General features: G+C 32.1%; 2 protein-coding genes across 14 annotated transcripts; one reads left to right on the forward strand and one right to left on the reverse strand.

Annotated features, from left to right (window-relative positions):
- Positions 1-11,201: 11,201 nt before the first annotated feature.
- LOC107418605 (transportin-1) lies at positions 11,202-13,986 on the forward strand. 13 transcript variants are annotated; one of them, XM_025073379.2, is made up of 6 exons: positions 11,202-11,290; positions 11,585-11,714; positions 12,450-12,508; positions 12,935-13,048; positions 13,439-13,501; positions 13,850-13,986. In XM_025073379.2, the coding sequence occupies exons 3-6, from the start codon at positions 12,473-12,475 to the stop codon at positions 13,877-13,879; spliced, it is 243 nt and encodes an 80-aa protein (XP_024929147.1). In that variant the 5' UTR covers positions 11,202-11,290; positions 11,585-11,714; positions 12,450-12,472; the 3' UTR covers positions 13,880-13,986. The 13 variants fall into 13 exon arrangements, 5 of the variants coding, with proteins under 5 accessions (XP_024929147.1, XP_024929149.1, XP_024929148.1 ...); XM_025073381.3 differs by having other exon boundaries at positions 11,221-11,290; positions 11,590-11,714; XM_025073380.2 differs by lacking the exon at positions 11,202-11,290 and adding an exon at positions 11,303-11,491.
- A 292-nt stretch (positions 13,987-14,278) lies between these two features.
- On the reverse strand, positions 14,279-17,543 carry LOC107418603 (double-stranded RNA-binding protein 4). The gene is made up of 4 exons (XM_016027306.4): positions 16,102-17,543; positions 15,198-15,464; positions 14,513-14,723; positions 14,279-14,418 (listed from the first exon to the last, which is right to left on the reverse strand). Exons 1-4 carry the CDS (start codon positions 16,351-16,353, stop codon positions 14,285-14,287), a joined length of 864 nt encoding a protein of 287 aa, XP_015882792.2. The 5' UTR covers positions 16,354-17,543; the 3' UTR covers positions 14,279-14,284.
- Between the last annotated feature and the right edge of the window lie 375 nt (positions 17,544-17,918).

Genomic DNA, 17,918 nt, shown 5'->3' on the forward strand with positions numbered 1-17,918 from the left:
TACAAATATACCAATGCATATTGTAAATAAGAGGGTAATGAAGCATCAAGAATAATAGTAGTATTGATAAAGATAATAGCACAACTTACTCGAAGGCTACCACACTTATTTGAAAGCTTATATATTTGCTCAAATGCTTCCATATTTGCCCGAAAACTTTTACATTTGCCTAAAGGTTTACATACTTACCCGAAAGCTTCCATACTTGCCCAAAAGCTTCTATAGAACAATAATGATAATGATAATAATAATAGCAAGTAATAATAATGAAAATAGTAACAATGATAATTATAATAATGATAATGAAAAATAATAATAAAAATAATAATAAATAGTGAAAATAACAATAAAAATAATCATAAGAAATAATAATAAATACAATAATAATTAACAACAATAATAATTATTACAAGAAATATAACGCAATAAATAACGACAATTAATAATAATATAATAGTAATAACAATGATAACATTAATAAAAATAATAATAACAAAATAATATAATAATACGAATAAGAATAAGAATAAGAATAACAAGAAATAAAGGTAATAATAGGAAATCGAAATCATGAATAGATAAAATCAAATAAAGAAAAAATCAAAATTTTAAACCTATATATATATATATATTATAAAATGTGCACACTCATATGGAGACATATATGATACCATATAGCATGCTAATAGGCGATTCTTTGATATCAGCTATCGTTGGTACTCTACTACCAATATAGTTCGGGGTGGTTGCCTATAATGTCCGTACGACTCATTGGACCAGTAAGCAACAGAGTTACGAGACTAAGCTACTCATGGACTGCATTGGATCGTTGCCTCTGTACGGTGTGATACATACAAACGTAACATAGCATATCTATATATATATATATATGTGTGTGTGTGTGTGTGTGTGTACTCGTGTGTATATATATATATATATATGAAAAAGATACTTGATGCATTATACTATATGCCAGTGATGTCAGATGGTATCTAGCATCCCAAGTACAACTTGACGGGGAGATTAAAGAGAAAGACTTGCAAGCGGTCGTCTTTGCATCCTAACAACGCCGGTGTTTATAACTTGTCATGGATAAAACGATCGTCCTTCAGCCAAGAAGAGGGTGGTTTGTGCTCACTGTGTACTATACTTGCTATATCTTGGACTCGTAGCTCTTACAAAATAGCCAGACATATATGTACACTAATATGTAATGATAGTCATCTTGCGACCAAGGGTGGAGACGACTGTTGTTCATCCCGCATTATACTTGCCTACCCTCTCTCAAAGCAACTCACAAGGATGACCATGAATATAACTTGAACGTTTATCCATAACTATAATAAATAACCATCCTGCTACCAAGGAAGGGAACAGTTATTGTTCACTATGCAAATATATACTTGTTAACCCCTAGGCCCATGACACTTATAGGATGACCATAATATAATAAACAATCATCCTGGCCATAGAAGAGAGTAGCTTATGCTCACTATATAATACTTGTCAATCCTCAGGTCCATAGCATCCCATAGGATGACCATACAAACTTGTGCACTTAGCAACAATATAGTACGAAACACCAGTACTGTATGGTGCATCTAAAAACTATAAAATTTTATAATATTATAAATATCAAATTTTGATAAAATACAATCGAGTTGTGCACTTTTACCAAATCCATAAAATTTCATATTCTCTTTTAATTCATCATCACAAATCCATCAATTTGAATATTTCAATTTCTATCACCATAAAACCAAATCCATAAAACAAGTATTAATTAAACGCATAAATATATTTTTTGATCACATTAATTTAATATAATTATTTGATCCAACCTTGAAATCAATTTATATAAAAAATATCATTAAGACCACACAAAATTTCACATATAATTAAATACATAAGATTGCATTTTATTATGTGTCATAGCCTTATAGTAAAATTTACAATAATTTAACAACGATTTAAAACTATAGTTTCCCAAATTTTGAAAATATAAATTCAATGCCATACATATTTAATTCAACATAAATTTGACATCATAAATTTAAATAATTTTTTTATTTAAACATTAAATACACACATTTTTCAAATTTTCACATTTAATATAATATTTTATTAAAAAATGGCATCTTTTCAAATATTCCACCAAAACTCACAAACAAGGTACCAATGGGAAGCTCAAGAGGTAAGGAGTTCATTACTAACTTCCATTAGGCTCAATTTCACCGATGGTGGTCAAAATATGGTCGGGAAGTTTTGGCTAAACTTCCCTTATGTGTATCTCACAAATCATTTAAGACTTGGATGAATGGAGGCCATTTTTTAGATCAATGAATATGAAATAGGGTAATAGAGCATGCATTCAGATTGGATCCTTCAGAAAATGGTGAAATAATTGGAAAATGATTTATCATCGTCGCCAGCTTCACCAATCCAATTTGGGCACCTAGTCGGCCAGCTGGTTGCCAAATTTAAGGGGCTGATCTTGCCAACAACTGGGCTACACCAACGGCTCGCATGTGTGAGCAAGTGGTGGCTAGAATTGTTGAATTTTTAGCCAATCTGAGAGAGACATAGTGAAAGGGAGAGAGAAAGAGATGCCGTTGAGGAGAGGGAAAGAGAAGAGAGTGAGTGAGAGAGAGAGAGGGGAGAAGAGAGAGAAATTATTTTTGGGAGAGAGGAAGAGAGGGGCACATGAGGGAGAGGGGGAGATGGAAAAAGGAGAAAGAAAAGAAAAAGAAAAAGAGAGAGAGAGAGAGAAAATAAAATATAAAATATATATTTTTATTAATATTTTTTATTATTGATTTATGGTGGCACATGATACTTTTCCATCTCGACATGTGGCTCTCTTCCATCGTGACATGTGGCACTTTTCAAGTATTGATGCATGGTGCAAATTAAGAACTTCCACAATTATTTTACCACCTAGTAAAGATAAATCTTAGAAAACAGAGATACAACTTTACAGATTCGTAACTTTTCAACAGTAGATCCAAATTAAGTGTGCCATCAGTTTATAAACTCGTATTGACAAACACTTTCATATAACATATGGGTCAACGCCAAAATTTATGTAAATAAAAAGTCAACTCTGGACTCGCAGATCAGTCTGGATTGCATAGATTTCTATTGTCAACTCCGAACATCTATATTCGACCATAACTTTCTATTCTTATCTCCGATTTTGGCATACTACAAGTTTATGGACTCGTGTTGACGAATACTTTGCCATGGTATCTCAGTCAACACAAAATTCCATCAACAGTAAAAGGTCAACCATGAGACCCACTTGATCAACCCCCCGTCAACTTTGATCAAACTTAGTCAAAAATTCAAACTTGAGGCATTTTTTTGTATTGGGGTGTTACACAAATTGCCCAAGGAGAATGGCAAAGAAGATGATAAGTTGACATGCCTTACGGTAGAACATCTATTATGTGGTTTATGTGCAAGATGAATTGAACTTCTTCTTCATAACTATTATTTATACCTTGAGGAAAGCTTTTTTATATGAAGTGTTGTGTTGAACAAGCCACAATCTTATTGTCATGTATAATATAAAACTCTTGTCTACATTAGTTAAGATGGGACCTTTTTCCTTTTCTTTCAATTAAAGCATCTTCTCATGTAGTTTTTATTGTGTAAATGCAATTCTTGCATGTAACATCAGTATTGTACAGATGTTTCAATGAGATGATTAAGTATCATGTGACCATACCAATATAGATGACTTTTTATATTTATTTATTTTTTGTTTTTGCTTTTGTAGTGTTTCTTAAATCCTCTAAAAAGAATCTATTACAATTAAATGAATTTCATGTTTCTTATGCCAACAAAGGAAAAAAAAATATATATATATATATATATATATATATATATATATATATATATGCGGCCATATTTGTCATTTCAAAATCCATCCTAGTTGTGTATATGAAATAATGTAACATGGAAAAACAAAAGAACAATTTTTTAGCAAGTTTTACTATCCAACTAAAAAGGGAAAAAAAATAAAAAAGAAAACCCAAAATCTACACTTCTGTGTAGACAGTTCTATACCAATAAGTAAGTAATCGCTCTTTCAGTCTCAACAAAACCTCACAATTTTGCCAACATTTACATTGTTGAATATTAATAGTCAACATAACAATGCATCCAATTTACTAGGGAGAAAATTGAACCAAAATAAAAAAGGAAAAAAATAAAATATTGCACAAAAAATTCATCAAAAATGGTTTAAAATCACTAAATCACCAATCTAATCGACCATTACCAACTTCAAATCTTCTCTCAATTGTTTTTGAAACACCCTCCAGCTTCTAAAACATTAAAATTGAAATTCTATTACAACCACATACGATATAATATAGAGTGAGTGCAAAACATAAACTAGTTAGATTCTCTAAAATATCTATGACTTGTACATAATAGATTATACAACAAATATCCAAAATTTGTATACAAAATGCCAAAATCCAGATAAAAAGAGGATAAAGATAGTGAGTGATGTGAATCCGCCATTGCCCAACCAACAATCTGTTGGGGTGTTAACTAGATACGGATGAAGACCAGATCAATCACTAGAGTTCAAGCCAAGAGGTTTAAGGACAACCTGGGAGAATTTATACAGGGAGTAGTTAATTCTCAAAAGAGCTTATCCATACCTGAAGATACAAAGCCTGTTCTAAGCATCCGAGTGGTGGAAGCCGATATGGACCTGGGTAGCTGTTTTCGTGCAAATTTGGACTCTAGACAGCAATGAATGGTTCCAACACTTCATGAACTCAATGAATATGATTAAGAGGACATGGAATCCAGCCAAGGTAGAATCAAAAGCATCTAAAAAGGACTTGTATGGACAGCATCTCAATTTGGCCGAAAATGTGCTGTTTAGTAGCTAGCTTTGACTTTTCTTCTTATTTGATTTATTCCACTCAAGAAGCAACATGTGGTAATCATTATTAATCATATTTGGCATCCTACATGGCATATGGAAGCTGATTTAGAGCCCAAATAAGCTGGGAATTGGTCAAAGATACCTTAGTAGTCAAACTAGTCTACTAGTTTTCTAATTTGATTTTGACTTTTTGTTTTAGGAAATTAGTCTTTTATTTGATTTCTATTTTTTTTTTCTGGAAAAATCAACTTAGAAAATTTATTATTTTATTATTTTCATTGTAAATTAATTAATTCCTAATACAAAATAAAGGAATTAATTAATCCAAATTAGATTAGGAAATGAGGTGAATTTCAGCCAAGCTAGGTTTTCTATTCTTTGGTGGCCCTGTTTTACCTAGTTAATTAAGGTTTTATTTTGTAAATTTTTAGCCTATTTAAGGGTTTATCAATAATAATTCAGTACATTATTCATACAGAAAAATATTTGTGAGATTGAATTATTTTTGTTCTCTTTCAACACCTAAAACACCATTAGTGAATGAGTATTTTAGTTTGACTTATCAATAGGATATCCATCACCTATTGTGGCGTCTTCATTATACCAAGGTTTCTAATCACATATTGGTTAGGGGTTAAGGTGACCATTAGAACTTGAACAAAATTAGATCTTGGCTAATATAATATGGATTTAGGCGCAGATCGTCCTAGGTTCGTATCATTTGGTATCAAAGCCGAATTTTATTCAGGTTTGATCTATCTTTATTTGCTTTATTTGTTTTTGTATTAATCTGCAATTTTAGCATTAGGTTAAGGTTGCTTCTATAATCATACACGTTCAATATCTTAAAAAAAAACTCATTCTAGTTAAATTAGATTTTCCTAGTTTTATCGTATTTTTTTTGTTTCCTAGTTTGTTGATGGTCTTTTATCATTGTTCTTGTTAATTTAGTCTATTGTTGATTTTTCTCTACTGTTTTTGATCTTAAATACTTGCATTCGTATATTCAAAAGAAAAAAAGAGAGAAAAGAAGTGTGTTTACGGCAACATATAAAAAAAAAAAAAAACTGCACATTGTATTTTGTTTTGAGGGCTATGGGTTTGGTGATTATTTGGTATTGGAATTGCAATTTTGGTATTAATTCTGGCTACTACAGTTGTCTTATATTCTGTGAGTTAAAAAAAAAAAAAAAAAAAAAAGAAGGCCGAATATAAAAAAAAACTTGAAAATTTGTTGCTGGAAATTTCTTGGCGCTACTGTTTTGTTGAGTATTTATTCAATATTTTGAGTGGTTGGAGAATTATTTTTGATGCTGGATATTTGAATTTTGGATGCTTAAATTATTTGGATTAAAATTAAATAAAGGATTTGATACAAAACTAGAATTATAAGAACAACAACCAACACTATTCTTTAATTTTGTTCGAATTGATTCTTGTTCATGTTTGAAATTCCTTTTCTAAATTTTTATTATTGAATCTTTAATTTCTTACCATCTAGTCCAGTTTTTATTGATTCCAAAATTTTCTTATAATTTGCCTTATTTTGCCTAGGAAAGCCAAAAACTAGGTTTCGACAATTCGTTCGGTATTGATTGCTTTTGCTACTGTTTTGTTGAGAAGTTAAATTAAAACATACTTATAATCTAATTGCTGTTTTGAGGGTGTTTTAATTAGAACTTTGAGATAATTCTTTGAGCGAAAAAATGCAAGAGTGTGTGAGTTTAAAAGAGGATAAAAGCCGAAACTAGTGTGAAAACACGAGTGTCAAGACCTTGATTGAGTGAAACACATGAGGGAGTGATTTTTGGTGAGAATTTATTTTATTTTACATTATTTATACTAACATGGCAGATTCAAGGTTGAGGAGAGGAGATCCACCACTAAGAATTAATGAATAAGAAACTGTAGGATTCCATGGTGATTCCTAAGCTACGGGGAATGGTGATCAAACGGACATGAGAGCTATCTTGGAACAATTGCAGCAGATGAATGCTCAATTGGATCACATAAATCAAAGGATAGACATAAATGAAACATCTCATGGTGGACTGAATTTGAGGCAAAAGTTTCATGGAGGACCGTGGGAGGAGTTTGAAGAGGAAAATTTTGGAGATGATTTCAAGCAAGGAATGGATGAAACATTTGCTGTCCAAGAGAGGCTAGGCCATGGGAGGCATAAGAGAAAAGAGGTAGATGATGATCTTGGCAACATCAAGGTAAACATACCACCTTTCATGGGGAAAAGTGACCTGAAGGCTTACTTGGAATGGGAAGAACAAATGGAGATGATCTTTGATTGCCATAACTATTCGGAAACTAAGAAGGTGAAAGTGGCAGCAATGGAGTTTGGACATTATGCACTCCAATGGTGGACTAATAAGCAAAATACCCAAAGGAGAGTAAGTGATGAATTGATTATTACATGGCGACAAATGAAAGGAGCTATGAGGAAGCGATTTGTACCATCATACTATCATAGGTTGCTGAATCAAAGACTTCAATCTTTATCTCAAGAAAGTAGGTCCATGGAGGATTATTACAAGGAGATAGAAATGCTTATGATAAGGTTAAGCATGAATGAAGATAGAGAAGCAACCATGGCAAGGTTTCTTAGTGATTTGAATCGTAAAATAGCTAATCAACTAGAATTGCAACAATATGTGGAATTTGAGGAGATGTTGCATGTGGCTATTAAATTATAGCATCAATTCAAGAGGAGGGGTGTAGGTTCATGGTTTGGAGGAGTTTCTAACAGCGGGAGGTCAAATCCAAGTGTTTGGAGAAGCAATCCCATCTATGATTCAAAGCCAAAACCGAAACTACGTGAAGAAAGCTCCAATCGGTCAAAAAGGGAGTCCAAAGCTGAATCTGTCCAAACACCAAAGAATGAGGTAAAATCTGATCATAAACCTTCAAGATCTAGAGAAATTATTTGTTTTAAATGCCAGGGACAAGGACACATCGCTAGCCAATGCTCGAATAGAAGAATCATAGTGTTAAGGGGTAATGGTGAGCTAGAATCGGAAAGTGAAGAAAGTGATGTGAAACCAAACAAGGAGAGGAAGAACTTGAAGATGAAACCAAAACACTACATGCATCCAATGCTGAATTAAACTTCATTTCTAGGAGAGTACTTGCTGTATACAAGGATGAGGATCAAGTTCAAAGGGAAAACATTTTCCACATTCGATGTGAAATCCAAGATATGATTTGTAGTACGATTATTGATAGTGGAAGTTGTACAAATGTAATTAGTAGCATTGCGGTTGATAAATGAGGCTTAACAACTATTAAACATCAAATATATAGATTACAATGGCTATTAGATAGTGGTAAGATGAAAGTGAATAAATAAGCCAAGGTAAAATTTAGTATAGATAAATATGTGGATGTTGTTAGGTGTGATGTTGTGCCTACGCATGCCGGACATATTCTATTAAGTAGACCATGGCAATTTGATAAAGATGCTACTCATTATGGTCGAGAGAATTGTATTATTTTTATATTTAAAGGTAAGAAGATCAAGCTGGAGCCATTGACCCCGAATGAAGGTTTTTAGAGATCAACTATAAATGCACCAAAGGAGGGAAGCCGAAAGGCTCAAAGAAAAGGCTAGTATGGCACCAATGGTTCTACCATCCATTCAACAGGGGAAAGGTGAGCTTGTTGTCCAAGGTAAGTCCTCTAAAATCCAGGTTGAGTGGAAAAATTTTAACAAACCTGAGAGTGAGAAACTTAGAGAGAAAGCCGAGAGTGATACAAAATTCAATGAAACCATGAGTGAGAAAGAAAAAGAAAGAAAAGAAAGGAAAAATAAAAATTTTTATTTGAGTTTTGGGGATGTTAATAAAGCCATCTTTAGTAAAAAACCATTACTGGTCATGAATTATAAAAATGCTTATTTAAAAATGCTTTTGTTGTATAGAACTTTATCTGCCTTGTTGAGAGCTTTACTTTATGGAAATTTGAAAATTTGGAAGAGATTATTTGCTAACTTTAAAAAGTGTAATTTTTGCTATAATAAGCATGTATTTCTAGATTTTGTTGTGATAGTGTTTGACCCAGAAGATTTGGTTTGGTTGCACTTATGAAAGAAGAGGTTTCCAAAACAGAGAAAGCCAAAGCTTATGCCGCGTGTGGATGTATCTTTTCAAGTTTTGGAGCAAAATAACGAGAATGCCTACAAACTTGATTTACTAGGTGAGTATAATGTTAGTGCTATATTTAATGTTTCTGATTTGTTTCCTTTTGCTGCAGGTGATGACTTTGATTTGAGAACAAATCCTTTTCAAGATGAGGGGAATGGTGCGAATCCGCCCTTGCTCGCACAACCGACAACTCACTAGGGTGCTGACCCGATACGGATGAAGATTAGGCCAATCATTAGAGCTCAAGCCAATAGGTTTAAGGAAAACCTGGGAGCATTTATATAGGGAGTAGTTAATTCTCAAAAGAGCTTGTTTATACCCGAAGATACAAAGCCTGTTCTAAGCATCCGAGTGGTGGAAGCAGATACGGACCCAGTTAGCTATTTTCGTGCAAATTTAGACTCTGGACAGCAAGGAATGATTCCAACACTTCATGAACTCAATGAATATCATTAAGAGGACATGGAATCCAGCCAAGGCAGAATCAAAAGCATCTAAAAAGGACTCGTACAGACAACATCTCAATTTGGCCGAAAATGTGCTGTTTAGCCGCTGGCTTTGACTTTTCTTCTTGTTTGACTTATTTCACTCAAAGGCCAACATGTGGGAATCATTATTAATCATATTTGGCATCCTACATGGCATATGAAAGCTGATTTGGAGTCCAAACAAGCTGGAGATTGGTCAACGATATCTTAGTAGTTAAACTAGTCAACTAGTTTCCTAATTTGGTTTTGACTTTTTGTTTTAGGAAATTAGTCTTTTATTTGGTTTTTATTTATTTATTTGCTGGACAAATCAGCTTAGAAAAATTATTACTTTATTATTTTCATTGTAAATTAATTAATTTCTAATTCAAAATAAAAGAATTAATTAATCCAAATTAGATTAGAAAAGGAGGTGAATTTCGGCCAAGCTAGTTTTCTATTCTTTGGTGGCCGGTTTTACCTAGTTAATTAGGGTTTTATTTTGTAACTTTTTAGCCTATTTAAGGACTTGTTTTATCAATAATAATTCAGCACATTATTCATACAGAAAAATATTTATGAGATTGAATTCGCTTTGTTCTCTTTGAACACTTAAAACACCATTAATGAATGAGTGTTTTAGTTTGACTTATCAATAGGATATCCATTACCTATTGTGGCATCTTCATTATATAAAGGTTTCTAATTACAGGTTGGTTAGGGGTTAAGGTGACCATTAGAACTTGAACAAAATTAGATCCGGGCTAATATAATACGGGGTTTAGGCGCAAGTTGTTCTAGGTTCGTATTAGTCAGAATCTTGTATACAAAATGCAAAAACCTTGAAGGTAACGGTTTTTGTTGAAAAAGTGTTGATTTCTCAGGATCGATGGTAAATTTGGCACCTCTGATGTTAAATAGGTGGTCGTTGATGGTCCGAGTGATCCAAGTGGCTAGATTGAGTATTGATAACTTAAGTCCTTCTTTTGGTTAGCGATGTTGGGTAGAGTTTGATCCTTTTCTTAAATTTTAAAAATTCAATTTTTTTGCATTTTTTTTATATGTTAAAATCATCTTAGCAGCAGTTGATTTAATATAATGAACCACAAAACGTTGAAAACTTTTAACATGTTTTAATCTGTAACTTTTGAAATGGTAGTAGAACCACTATATGTTTATATAACTCTATTAAATAATGGTCCATGTGGAACGCACAAGGCCAATGTTTTACCAATATTTGGCGTTGTACGTGTGTTCACTCGCTTTCTCTCACTGTATAAAAGCATCCCTAAAGGACTCTTTAGTTTTTTATAAATTTTTTATTTTGAAGAGCCAATTTTTGAAAATAAGCTCCAATCTATTCTGTATTTTAATTTTTTAAAATATAGAATGGATTTGACTTTCCAAATTTGGAGAACTAAATATATTTTTTATATATAATATTATATTAATATTATTTAATACTTATTAAATTTCAAAATTATTATATTATATTAATATATTTTAATTACTATTTATTGTAAAAAAATATATACATAATAATAAATATTTATTAATAAAATAAAAAAAATATATAATATAAAAAATGTTATTAGAGAAGTTTTAAAAATTTTAGCTTTTTATGTTTAAAAATGATTTTTATTACAGTAAAAGTGCTTTTTATTTTTAAAAATTCCTTCTAATGCTTCTCCCTCGCTAAAAGGGCGATCAGCTTTTTACTCTGTAAAAAAGGCTTCTCATTTTCTCTCTCTAAAACTAATCAGGTATTTATTTATTTCTATTTTTTTTGCTGGAGCTAAAACTAATCAGCTAACTCCATGGATTATTATGCTTGGGCTGGGGATTTGATTTGTGGATTTGATTTGTGGCTCTTCTTTGATTTGTGGCTTCAATTGTGGAAGAGGAGGAACATTCTTTATCTTTTTGATTTTCAATTCATGCTGGAAGCTTCAGTTGTTTTGAATGTGATTTTTATTTTTCTTAATTCTTGTAATGCGATTCTAGCACGTAATTTGTTATATTTAGCCTATTATCTGGAATTTAATTAGTTATTTCAGCTTAGGGCTTGATGCGAGGAGCAACATCCATGGAGGTAAGCGATTTCCCGGACGATCAGAGGGATATAGCAACTTCAGGATTGATCGTGTTGGGTTCCCAATAAAAAAAGAAAAAGAAAAAAAAGAAAAGGTAATTTCACATTCAAATGTAAAAAGCACTTGTTTTGTTTGCTCGAGTCTTGAGTCTATAATGGGGGAAAACAGAGTGTGAAAGTTTATTCCATTTTTTTTTTTAAAGTATTCTTGCATTTGATTGGAAATGAACTGCGAATTCGATGTTAAAAAATTGTAATTTTTCCGATTTTTCTGTTCCATATTAGGTTCTTGATTTTTATATGTTTGATTTCAAAGGAATAGAGAAAACATAAAAGAACCAATTTTATCTTAGCCTTATGTTTCACTTTTCCTTTATCCAGTATTAGGTCTCTTAGATAAGGAAGCTTCTGCCTTAGTCTGTGGCTTTATGGCCTATGACTTCAATAACAATGTAAACCATCTGGTTTATTCCATTCCTATCCTTTTTCCATGGTGATGTCTTCTTTAGTAGTGATACTATAAGTTTGAGCCTCTGTCTTTGCAGATTATGGATTTTCATAATAGGGAATATGTTTATTAAACTATTAGGATGTGGGTTTGTTATATATACCGGACTTGTCTAACAATCTTAAATCTATCATGTTGGCTTTTGATATGTTCTGATAATTTTATCTGGGTTAAAGTTTCTTCGAGTTACAAATGCAATTAATTCGAGCATGTAAATTCTTAAACTGTTCTTTGGTCAGTCAAAGTAGTTTTGATGCCTCATTGTTTGCAGAACAACTTTTACTTAATTACTTTTTTCATTATTAATTTGAATTGCTATCAGGACTTTGGTATGCTTTGCTTCACATGGGGACCCAACAAATTGGGTTATTGTTGATAGAGGTATTTTTCAAGAAATTTTGTAATTATTTTTGGCATAAAATCTGCTTTCAAGGAAGTAAATACATTTGATTACTTCTGGTTATTTATTTATTTGTTTTCCTTCAAAGCCACCAAATACTTCTCTGTTCATGAATAATTATATTACAAGCCACAGATTAATTACACCAATGTCCTGATGGCTTTGATCTGCCAAGGAGCAATAATAGCTGAAAATGTTCAAAGCTTAATGACTACCTGAGCTTCTTATATATGATCACATGTTAAAATTGTTGGAATTGGTCACTTGTTAGAATGGTTAAATATGGGGCTTCTTAGTTTTTAATTACACTTAGGACAAAACGGATCGGGTTATTGGACAGTCTCATGCAGCAAGCTAGTAAGATTACAAGTTCTTGTTTTTATTTTCTAGGTATCTTTTATCTACAGGCCAAGTTGTCCACTAGTGGTGATGAAGCTTGGAAAGAGAGGGAAGCAGCTGCTTTCGCTCTTGGTGCAATTGCTGATGATTGCAGTGCTGGTCTATTGCCACATTTACCAGAGGTATTTTCTGATTTTGTTTGCTTATGTTCATTCTCATGCCTGTCGAATAATGGTTAAAATGCTATGCTTGTTTCTTTTCCAATTTCAAATAAGTTTTCTGATAAGTAGTTCTGTTAGCCATGCCTTTTATTATTGGTTTTTGATATTTTCATTTTCATGCTTGCTTCCTTGGCTCCTAAAACCCCATCCCCTTGTTTTTCTTGTTGACTCATATTTAGAATCTTAGCCAATGATCAGTTTTCTTACCTTAATATGCAAAAAAATTATAAAACTTGAGACATTGTGTTTCCATTTGTTCTCTTGCAGATTCAGAACCAATAAACATTAAAATCCATTTTTTAAAACTTTCTGCAGATTGTTGCTTTTCTAATCCCTGAATTAAATGATTAGTTTCCTCTCATATGGAGTATTTGCTGTTGGAGGCTTTCTCGTTTCAGCAAGTTTATTATTCAGGTAAAATAGATTTACTCCCAACACTTTTCTTTTTCATGTAAAAGATAATTTCATTTATTTTGATGGTTTTACCTAGGCTTTGGATGATTAACAATTATTAAGCTTCAAAGCAGATAAAGGATAATAAACTGATACAACAAACTTCTCTTGGTGGCAAAGAGAAGAACGAGATAAAAGTAAAAATCAACTGTTAGTCAAAGTAAATATAAAGAATAAAATAAATAAACCAAAATAGAGAAAGCAATGTAAAAAGGGAGAAAAGTTGAAATTGTATTATAAAGTTGAGTTTGCAAGGTATCATATAAAGTTGCTTGTCTAAACTAAATCTAATACAAAGTTTGTCTGCAGCTAGCAATATATGAGTATGTTTGCAGCTAACAATGCATTGGCATGCTTTCTTTTATTGTGCCACTGAACAAGCTGGTGCTTGGTAAAGAGGCAATGTAGCAATATACAGCCTGTAGAGAACGGGAAAACGAGTTTGGATACAATCGAAAAAGTTGTTGCTTATTAATATATTACTACGACCTAAAAGCACAACCCAAGTTCATAACATAAGAGATTGTCTTTAAAATGATTAACAAATACCGCAAAAAATCCAAACCTTCGAAACAAACTACCAATCACTGCAAACTAATTTATCTAAATGTCTATATATCTTAAATGCCTCACCTAATTTGGTCCAATGATACAAAGGTACTAATGCATTATTATAATAAAAAAAGTTATATAAAGCATTTATTCGCATCCTCATATTGGCTTTTACTTGCTGCTGCACTGCCATTAAGCAGAACTTTGACCATCAATTGTGGGAAAAGCATTAGCATTGCATGGCCGCTTGATTTGGTTAAATGTGGCTGAGAGTTTTTCTTTAGATCTGATAATCTCTGAAAGAACGGTTTTAAACTCAGGATTACCTGCATATCCAGGAGAAAATAAGTTCACAATCCGGATGAACTTCTAAAATGTGCTTTAGGAACAAATTTAATGATCACTCAAAATAACCAATACCTAAAAGCGACAAAATAGTAGTACGAGCTGCAAATTGTTCAGCTTCTTTCTTGTTTCTTCTAGGTTCACCAGAATATGATACACCATTAAAATACAAAGAAGATATGAAACCTGGAAGCTCTCTTTCATGTTTAATGGTGTTATACTTAGTCTTTTCCATATTCATCTTAACTGCAAATTCGTTCAAGATAGACTTGCAGAACACTACATCCTGGAAATATGCATTAAGAAATTAAAATCTACATAAAAATTAACATGGAGCAATATAGAACAATCATTACCACAATTTTCAAATATGGAAAAAAGCTACCCATCAAAATTGATTGCCTAGCATTACCACCGAGAACCATTAAAAAAATGTCACATCTATGCAAATAACACAATACTTTCCCACAATCCTATTTATTATAAAATGCAAGTTCAAAAGCAAATGCTTAAAGAAGATTCATCACGTGTGATTTATTTCACTCTGAACAACAGGAAATATGTTGTTGTTCCTAGTCATTAAAAGATATTAGTATGAAAAACAATAATGTGACTTAATGATTATCATATTCGAATTGTTTTTGCCCTCTTTATTAAAGGAACTACACGCTGGTTTGCTAATTTTCCACAAAATACATAGATATATATGTAGTCATCAAGTTATAAATATTAAATTATATTAGAACAATGAGAAACAAACCAGATAAATGAGAGGAAACCATTCATTCTTTCTATTCTTGTTTAATTCCGATGCCAATGCAATTTTAGCAGCATTTTGTTCAGCTATTTTTCGATGTAAAGACGTGGTTGGTGAAGTATAAACTGCTTTATCAACATACAAAGTTGACTTAAACGTCGGTAAATGTTGAGATCCTTCATTAGTGGTTTGGTACTTGGGCAGTGGTAGGCCTAATTTCTGGGTGTACTCTTGCAAACGGTTATTGTACATCAAGGGTTCCAAGGAGGCCTAGACAAATTCAAATTCATAAGAATTAGAAAAAATTAATATACTAATAATAATAAAATAAAATAGAAAGTTACAAAACACTCTTTTGTACTTCCACTCAAATTTCATCAAATTTGTTCCCTAATTCAACTTTGGCATATATAGCGTCAAGTTGCCTCTTTACCTAAATTTTTTTGTTAGATATATATATTCTTATCAGATCATATCCAGTAAAGGCAGCAAAAGGTTAAATCGATACTTTTGAGTTATAAATATAATAAGTTAAAAAACTACTTTCTATAAAGAATCAAGGAAATTTAATTTGTTGTCGGGAAATGTAATTTTTCGGTGACCTTGAGAAGTATTGGGAAATATTTATGGAATGTCAAGGACATTTTGGTAAAGTATTGAAATTTACATTTTGTTCAAGTGTTGAAATTTATATTTTCTTTTCTTCATTAGACACATAGAGACACATATATTTATTTAGCTGATGCCATGTATATAACCACAAATAAACTAAACAAAATTAAAGATAATAAAATAAAATAATATAAAAGTTGATAATATCCACATATTAATTCGATCCAATCTGCAAAAACATGCAAGTAAAATTGGGGGACACAAATAGATTAGGTTCATGAGTAGGAAATAGAACCGCAGTATCAGTAGGAGCTTGAGCTTGAGCTTGAGTGAGAGCTATCCCCTGAGCAATAGCTGAATGCAAGTATGGAGATAAAGATGATGGAGCAGGATTTGAAGTTGGTGTTGGTTCCGTTGGTGTTGGTTCCATTGTTGTTCTTGAAGCTGAGTATGAAGATGGAGGCGAAGGCTCACTTTTAATATGCAGTTGAAGTTGATGAAAACTGCAATTGTGATAGCTCATTGCTGTAAGTGGTGTTGGTGCCATTGTTGTTGCAGAAGTTGAGTACGAAGATGGAGCGGAAGGCTCACTTCTAAAGGGCAGTTCAGATTTATGATAATTTAAATCGTGATAGCTGATTTTTGCAGGTGCCTTAATGATTGAGAGGGTCGATAAAAGATGACTTTCTTTGGGGAATTTACAAATCCTTTTTTTATTGTAATTCTTTTATGATTTATAGTGTTATAAAAAATAAAAATAATAGAAGTGATAAAATTCACACAATTGTTGTTGTTCACCTAGTGTAGTTCATCTTTAGTAGATGAAAACAATTCCTGTCAATTTTAGATTAATTAATAATTCATATTTATTTGAATTTTAAATTGGGATCCGACTTTGTTTAGGTTTGTTGGACTCTTTTTGCATTTTGGGGTCCTTTAGGTTGAATGAATCCTGGGAGCTCATATAATTGGACTAAATAGCTGAAGACTTGTTGCCTGATCTTTTACAATTGGGTAAGCTTCTGTTGGGTTATAGACCCAATGACAAAAAAAAAAAAAAAAAAAAAAATGAAGGAAAAAATATCCAAGTAAAAAATAATAGTCCCAAAAAGAAAATTAAGCTTTATGTTTTGATTTATTATGTGAATGAACAATAAATTTTACCATGCATTTTCGAAAACCAGGACCTATTTTTTTAACCTTTGGACATTTTGTGGCTTTGACTTAATTGGTTTAAAAAAAAAAAAAAAAAAAGGGATTCAAATCCATTTAACTAATTGGATTATAAACCAAAAAAGTAGGTTGTTGGATTGCTTGGAAATTGAGGGAGGGATCTTTAATTGAAGGGACAAGTGATGATAAGGCTTATGATTGGTGCATTGCTATCCTGAAACTTAATGTGGTCAACAAGTTCAACTGTATTTCGTGGAGGGCATGTACCTTGGTTTTGCCTTGTGGTTTTGAGATTGTTAGGAGACGTATAAACGTGAATCCAATTTGCGGACTTTGTTCTTCGGATATGGAAACTGGGATACATGCTGTATGAGGCTGTTCGAATGCGGTTTGGGTTTGGAAAAAAGAATTTTTTTGGGTCCTCAAGTATGTTAAGTACAATTTTTTTACTGGTTTATGGAGTAAAGCTTTGTCTTCTCTTTTGGATTGCCAAAAGGAAAGACTTGCCTATATAGATTGGAGCATTTGGAATTAAAGAAATGCTTTCGTCCATGGTGTTAAAATAATAATAATAATAATAATAGTTTGTCCATGGTGTTAAAAAAAAAAAAAAAAAAAGAAAAAAATCAGAATAAAATTATGGAAGATGATTGGCTCTTATCCAGCTTGCTTGCGTTTGGGTTTTAAAAATTATGGAAGTTGACTTGGCAACCTCTACTGCCTGGTCAGTTATTGATGAATGTAGATAGAGCAGTTCGGACCGAAGACATATAACGTTGGTATTGGAGTTGTGATTCGTGACTCAATTGGGAATTTGTTAGCTGCGCCTGCTAAACCTTTTAATTAGATTAGTTCTCCTTTTACTACTAAATTGTTGGCAATTTGCGGAGCTGTGTCTCTTTTTTTTTTGTTTCCATACAATCTGGGTTTAATTGTTTT

Source organism: Ziziphus jujuba, chromosome 2 (assembly GCF_031755915.1).
Source record: "Ziziphus jujuba cultivar Dongzao chromosome 2, ASM3175591v1".
Classification (NCBI taxonomy): Eukaryota; Viridiplantae; Streptophyta; class Magnoliopsida; order Rosales; family Rhamnaceae; genus Ziziphus; species Ziziphus jujuba.

Excerpts from the sequence above, each read along its gene's own strand:
- LOC107418603 (XM_016027306.4), bottom strand. The coding sequence starts at position 16,353 with ATGGCACCAACACCACTTACAGCAATGAGCTATCACAATTGCAGTTTT. Across the intron at positions 14,724-15,197 it reads GGTTTCCTCTCATTTATCTG|GATGTAGTGTTCTGCAAGTC; the intron begins GTTTGTTTCTCA and ends GCATATTTCCAG. Across the intron at positions 14,419-14,512 it reads TACTATTTTGTCGCTTTTAG|GTAATCCTGAGTTTAAAACC; the intron begins GTATTGGTTATT and ends CTGGATATGCAG.
- LOC107418605 (XM_025073379.2), top strand. The coding sequence starts at position 12,473 with ATGGGGACCCAACAAATTGGGTTATTGTTGATAGAG. Across the intron at positions 13,049-13,438 it reads TATTGCCACATTTACCAGAG|TTTCCTCTCATATGGAGTAT; the intron begins GTATTTTCTGAT and ends TTAAATGATTAG. Across the intron at positions 13,502-13,849 it reads TCAGCAAGTTTATTATTCAG|CTAGCAATATATGAGTATGT; the intron begins GTAAAATAGATT and ends GTTTGTCTGCAG.